The 6,213-nt window shown below is 58.8% G+C and overlaps 1 protein-coding gene across 1 annotated transcript in view; it reads right to left on the reverse strand.

Moving 5' to 3' along the window:
• TTYH1 (tweety family member 1) overlaps positions 1–6,213 on the reverse strand; it is a 19,612-nt gene that overhangs the window by 11,896 nt on the left and 1,503 nt on the right. Inside the window, exons 2-4 of the mRNA XM_007956943.1 lie at positions 3,997–4,175; positions 1,418–1,529; positions 139–359 (exon numbers count right to left, since the gene is read on the reverse strand). Of these exons, the coding sequence (XP_007955134.1) occupies positions 139–359; positions 1,418–1,529; positions 3,997–4,175 (512 nt within the window). The remainder of the gene's footprint in view (positions 1–138; positions 360–1,417; positions 1,530–3,996; positions 4,176–6,213) is intronic.

Below are 6,213 nucleotides of genomic sequence, written 5' to 3' on the forward strand. Positions count from 1 at the left end.
CCACTCTGTCCTCTAGGGGCGCTGTGGGTCGGAACCGACTTCGTGGTGGGTTTGGAATCTTTTCAGGAGCAGACTTCCAGGAGCCCCTGGTGGGCTCGACCCACCAGATAAGAGTTTAACCAGGGCTCCACCACTCACCTGTACTCCTCCACAAAGGACAAGTCTTCGGCCACTTGCAGGGGGCTCAGGGGTACTCCCTGCCAGAAGGCCAGCCCCTGAAGCTGCTGGGCCACAGTCTCGGCCTGCCGCCGGGCCCCCCGGGCTGCAGCCACCAGCTCCGTGCGCTGTGTGAGCACTTCTTCCAGGGTAGTCAGGTCCGTCCTCACCGCCTCGCCCAGCCTCTCCACTGTCTCCAACACCTGCAGGGAGGGTGGGGCTGAGGCTGTGGGGACCCTGGGGCTGGGGGACTGGGCTGTGAGCAGGACGTAAGGACGTAAGTGTGACTTGTCGAGTGGGAGCTCCCGAGGTACGGGGTATCTGAGGATTGTCTGTGAGGAAGGTCTGAGATCAAGTTCAGGAGCTCTAGGGTGTCAGGGCTTGAGCTCTGGGGAGTGACTCTGGCCCCAACGTTGGAATTAACTCTGGGTCCTAGGTCTGAGGTTTATATCTGTCACCCTCGGTCTAGGGTCTCAAGTCTTGGTTCCAAGGTCCAGGGTCTGAAATGGATATGAAATCCAGGGTTTGGGGCTGGACCACATGTCAACATTGGTGTCTGGACTCGGGGCTGAGGCCCTAATGTCTGGTGCCAGAGTGCCAGCATTGAGGTCCCCGGGCTCACTCAGGTCATCTGTGGCCATAGATCTGCTCCGAGGTCAGGCTCTGGAAGCTGCAGACCTCGGCCTTTGTCTAGTTTGCAGGATGAGTCACAACTTGACATCCAGAGCTGGAGATGGGTATGAGTTTGGGGCCTGGGGCCTTTGCCCCCGTCTGATCCTGTTTCTCTGAGATGGGTCCCTTTGTCCCTGGGTCCTGATGTGGGAAACCAGTCTGGGTGTGAGGCTGGGGTCTTGGTTTGGGTTTAGGATAAGTTTCAGGTTGAAGTCCAAGGCTGGAATTGGGTGAGTCTGGGGTTGGGTTTGGGCTCTGAGTTCCAGACCTGGGTTAACGTTCTGATGGGCCGCCATCTGTGTGGCCCTGGCGGGGTGGGGGGCGCCGGCTTCTGGCCGATTCCTGCTCCCACAGCCCCCTGCCTGCCTCCCACAGCGTCTCCTAGGCTGTCAGTCTTCGCAGAAGCAAAGCGTTAGGGTCATTGTTTGGGCATATAGTCCCCAGTGCAAGTCTGAACCTGAAGTTCTGGGTCTGGGGTGCTAAGTTTTACATCTGAGGTCTTTGCTCTGGTCTGAATCCTGTTTTTCTGGAGGGAGTTCCTTTGTCCCCGGGTCTGGGGTCTGGGGTCTGGCCAGCGGTGGGCCCTCACCAGGTGGTCCACGGTGCTGAGGGTGTGGTTGGCGTGAAGCAGTGCGGAGCTGAGCTGAAAAACCCCATCGCTGGTCTCGCTGTTGCCATAGAAACCGATGCCAATGCCGGCGCTGGGAGGAGGAGGAGGGAAATCTCAGTCGGTCCCGATACCCCTGGGGCCACCGCCCCCTCCTCATACCCCATGCCGCCCTCAACTCGCGTCCCATTGGTCCAGTGCATCGTGGGAAAGGAACCGCTCCAGCCCCGGGTCCCACAGGTTGTCAGGGCAACGGGAAGGCGTCCCTCCCCCGGCTGGAGGGACGTCATTGTGATGCTAATGGTGGGTGGAGTGGCGGAGGGGAGCCGGCCCCCGAATTTAACTCCCACCTCACCGGAACGGAACCCAAATCACGCCCAGCCTCAGGGTAAGACGTGTCTCCTCCAAGGACGCCAGCCCCACACCCCTCCTCGCCACCCACCTAGGACGCTGGCGTCCTCAACACCTGTCCCCTCAGGTATCAGGAGGCCCCGCCCCCGCCACCTGGCGGCTTCTAGGGGTGCAGACCCCCAGTCCCCGTCTCCTGGGAACCCAAGCGCCCGGCCAGCTGGGAGGCAGGCAGGGGGCTGTGGGAGCAGGAATCGGCCAGAAGCCGGCGCCCCCGCCCCGCCAGGGCCAACACACAGGGCCCCATTGTGGGGCATGAATGCAGGCCCCAAGCCCTGCCCCCCCGTGCGCCCCGGGGCGGCGGGGGCGACAGGCAGCCCGGGCGGAGGGAGACGGTCGTCCTCCCAGTTCCCAGCGCCGCGCTGCGCGTGGGGGCCTCCACCCCCGACCCTGGCTCTGACGCCAAGCCCCAGCGCCCCCGCCCCATTGTTCAGCCTTACAAAGCCCCCTTGTTCCCAGGCAGCGGGGGCCGGGCCGTGTCTCTCCCCCATGGGGCCTTTGTGTAGCGCCCCTGCCCACCCCCACTCCGGAGCTCCTGAAGAGACAGAGGCTTGGATATGGGGCAGCCAGCCCCACCCCACCCCCAAACCCACACACGGTTTCTCCCAGCAGCGCGGGAGAGGGGCCTAGCTGGGCTTGGGGGGCGGCTTCCAGGCAATTCCACGGGCTGCAGGAGCACCGTTGCTTGTCCTTCCACTGGCTACCTGGGGGCTTGGCGCCCTGGTCTGTGACCTAGGGGTGCTACTGGGGCGACCGGTGCTCAGACCGGCTCCTGCTACCTGCTGCGCCCGCAGGTGCCCTCCTCTCGTCCCTGGACATGCCACAGAAGGTTTTGGGTTTTGATGGGTTTGGGTATCAGACTACCTTGGGTCCCAGCTGCCGCTGTTCCACTTCAGCCCAGAGGCCTTGAAATGGTCCCCTCTCTCTAAGCCACCCTCTTTCAAAGATGGACAGAACTACCCTATGTCCATCAAGGTGACGGTAAGAGGGAGTAAGATAAACTCAGATTTGTGCACACAGTGGGTGCTCCTGGATTTTAAATATTCAGTGACTGCCTTCTCCTTGCCCAGAACGTCAAGTCCATGAACAGCTGTTGCCACAGTCTTTTCCAACTCAGAGCAACCCCCTAAGACGGAGAACTGCCCCCACAGGGTCTCCAAGGCTGTCATCTTTATGGAAGCAAAGCCCAAATCAAACCCATTGCCTTGGAGTCAAGTCTGACCCACAGCGCCCCTAGAGGACAGAGTGGAACTGCCCACAGGGTCTCCAAGGCTGTCATCTTAAGGAGGGAGCTCTGGTGGCGTAGTGTCTAAGGCATTTGACTGCCAACCAGAAGGCTGGAGGTTCAAACTTACCAGCCGCTCCTCAGAAGGAAAACCGGACAATCTACTTCCATTGAGACACCACCTCAGAAACCCAAGGAGAGGTCGTTATGAGTCAGATCTGACTTGATGGCAGTGAGTTTGGTTTGGTTTGATCTTAAGGAAGCCCACTACCACATCTTTCTTCTGCGGAGTGGCTGGTGGGTTGGAACAGCCAACCCTTTACTTAGCAAAACCAAACTGAGCACTTCACCGCTGTGCCACCAAGGCACATGCTCTCCATGAAGGCAAGAACCTTATCTGGCTCGTTTGGTATCGCCCAGCACATATCGCCCAGCACATAGTAGGTGCTCATGAAAGGCTTGCTGAATGAATGAATGGGTGAATCACTATCTCACAGTTGTCAAGGCCTTGTGAATTATCCCATTTAATCTGATTGTAACTACGACTTGGGTGTTTACTGTAATGTCCATTTTACAGAAGTGCAAACAGGCCCAGAAAAATAGCATCACCCCACTTAGCTCACACAGTTATTCACTGATGTAGTCAGTAAACCCAGGTGGTCTCACCGCTCAGCCTTGGCTCTTAACCCCTAACCTCTCCTGCCAGGCTGGCTGTCCTTGGCATAGTCTCTTCACCTCTCTGAACCCTAGCTTCTCCATCCATCAAATGGGAACGATACTCCCTACTGCGAGGATGGATCGGGATTCTGTCTCCGGGGGAGTCGCCCCCTTCCCGTCTGCCCCCACGTCCCGGGATACCACCAGGAAGGCTGGTGGGCCGACTGGAGTGGCCTGGCCCCGTTCCCCGCCCACCCTGGGGCCCCATTACCAGCCGATGAGAAGGGCAGCCACACAGCTCCAGGTCACACAGCCCCCGCCTGGCTGGGGGCTCTTGGCCCCGGGCGGCTCTGGGGGCCGGCAGCAGCAGAAGCGGATGAGGTAGACAGCGATGAAGATGAGGCTCAGGCCCAGGCCCAGGCCGGCCAAGGCCACCACCAGCAGCAGGGCCTGGGGAAGGCGTGCAGTCAGGCCTCTGCGGGCGCCTGTGTGTCCCAGTCTCGGCTCTCCCCCTCTGCACAGCTGGGGCTTCTGCTCTGGGACCTCCAAGTTGAGAAGCGCGGAACCCTGGGCCGGATCAGAGGCTGTCCTCCGATCCCACCTGCTGATGTCCGGTTTAGGGGGCGAGAGCTGGGGTCTCCAGCCCTGCCCAAGATGGCACTGGAAGGAGGTCCCCACAAGGAGGCTCAAGTCTCGGGTTGTAGTTCTGTTCGCCCTCCCATGGCTGTGTGACCTTTGCCAGGGCACCCACCCTCTCTGAGCCTCAGTTTCATCCTCAGTGCAAACAGGCGGGTGGAGTCTCAGAAGTGTCTGCGAACCTGTTGGGGTTCCTGAGAACTGTGTGGGATCGGGGGCGGGCACGGCGTGTCTGCTGCAGGCGGGCTTGCTCTCCCTCCTCCCTGTCAGTCCTCCCCTCCACCCCGCTGAGCACTGCACCCCACCACAGCTGTAAGTCTGCCCCCCGGGGACTCGCGGGGGGTGTGCAACGGCTTCGGCTTCGGTGACAGTGTGTGTGAGAGACTCAGAGATGGGGACTGGGTGAGTGGAGACAGAAGTAAGAGGGGGTGATGGAGAGAGACAGAGACGGAGAGGAGGAGGAGGGAGAGAGGAAGGAGCGGAGAGAAGGAGCAACAGAAGGAAGGGAAGAGAGACGTTCTGCAGTGGGGTGTGTAAGTGCACGAGGAGTGTGTGAGTGAGTGCGTGTGAGTAACGAGAGGAGGAAGAGGGGAGGGGAGCGAGCGAGATGGAGGCAGGCGGAGGAGAGCGGGAGGTGCAGGGCTGAGGCCGGGAAAGACACAGAGATGAGCAGAGACTGAGCGAGCCAGGCAGAGAGAGACAGAGACGAGGCTCAAACAGGGGGAGAGACAAGCAGACGGCTGAGACGGGGGGGAGGGAGGGCCGGGAGGACAGGACACTGGGAGGAGACACGTGTGGGGCTGGGCGTGCCTCCCGGGTGGGAGGGCTCCCTGCGTGGCAGGGGCCTTGCAGTAGACGCTGTGTGAACTGTGTGTCTGTAGACACTGACTACAGGGTTGGGTGGGCCCTTGCCTGCAGCCCCACCTCCAGGAGGGGCAACGTCGTGTCCTGGCACCCAGACCTCTGGGCTCAGCAGTACTGTGTCCCTTAAATCACAGTGTCCTTATGGGTGTGTGTGTATATAAATAAGAGTGTGACTGTGAATGTGTGTGAGTGAATGTGTGTGTGTGCATATAAATAAGAGTGTGACTGTGAATGTGTGTGAGTGAATGTGTGTGAGGGTGAATAAGTGTAACTGTGTGCAAATGAGTGTGTGTATGCATGTGAATAAGAGTGACTACAAGTGTGTGTGAATATGCATGTCTGAGTGTAAACAATGTGGGTGTGAATGTGTGGGTGTGAGCAAGTGAGTGAGTGAGTGTGAATAAGAGTGTGGATAAAGGGTGAATGACTGTGTGAATGAACATGTGTGAGTGTGAAAAGAGGGAATGTGAGTGTGTGTGTGAGTGCAGGTGCAAGTCTCAGTGAATAAGTGTGTGGATGAGTGTGTGAATTGTGTGAATGTGAAAAGGGTCAGTGTGAGTGTGTGTGTGAGCACAGGGGTGAGTATGTGTGAGAGTGTGCACTGAGTGTGTCCTTGTGGGCCCACTGGTGCCGGAGTGAATCTGTGGGTATTTCTGCGTTGGGGACACAGTTTCTTGGGTCCAGGAGTGGCCTCTGGAGGTGGGAGGGTGTGTGTGTGCAGGTTTGTGTTGGCAAGTCAGTGTATGAGCGTGTGAGTATGAGTGTGCATGAGTGTGAGTGCATGTGCGTGAGGGCGTGCAAGTGAGTGTATAGGTGTGTGTGAGTTTGAGTGTGTGAGAATGAGTGAGAGCGTGCATATGAGTGAGTGCATGTGAGTGTATGTTCAAGAGTGTGCACGTGAGTGATTGTGTGAATGCATGTGAGCGAGGGCATGCAAATGAGTGTATAGGTGTGTGCGTGAGTGAGCGTGTGTGAGAATGAGTGACAG

Source organism: Orycteropus afer, unplaced genomic scaffold (genome assembly GCF_000298275.1).
Source record: "Orycteropus afer afer isolate SDZICR_OR568_19922 unplaced genomic scaffold, OryAfe1.0 scaffold00689, whole genome shotgun sequence".
Taxonomy (NCBI): domain Eukaryota; kingdom Metazoa; phylum Chordata; class Mammalia; order Tubulidentata; family Orycteropodidae; genus Orycteropus; species Orycteropus afer.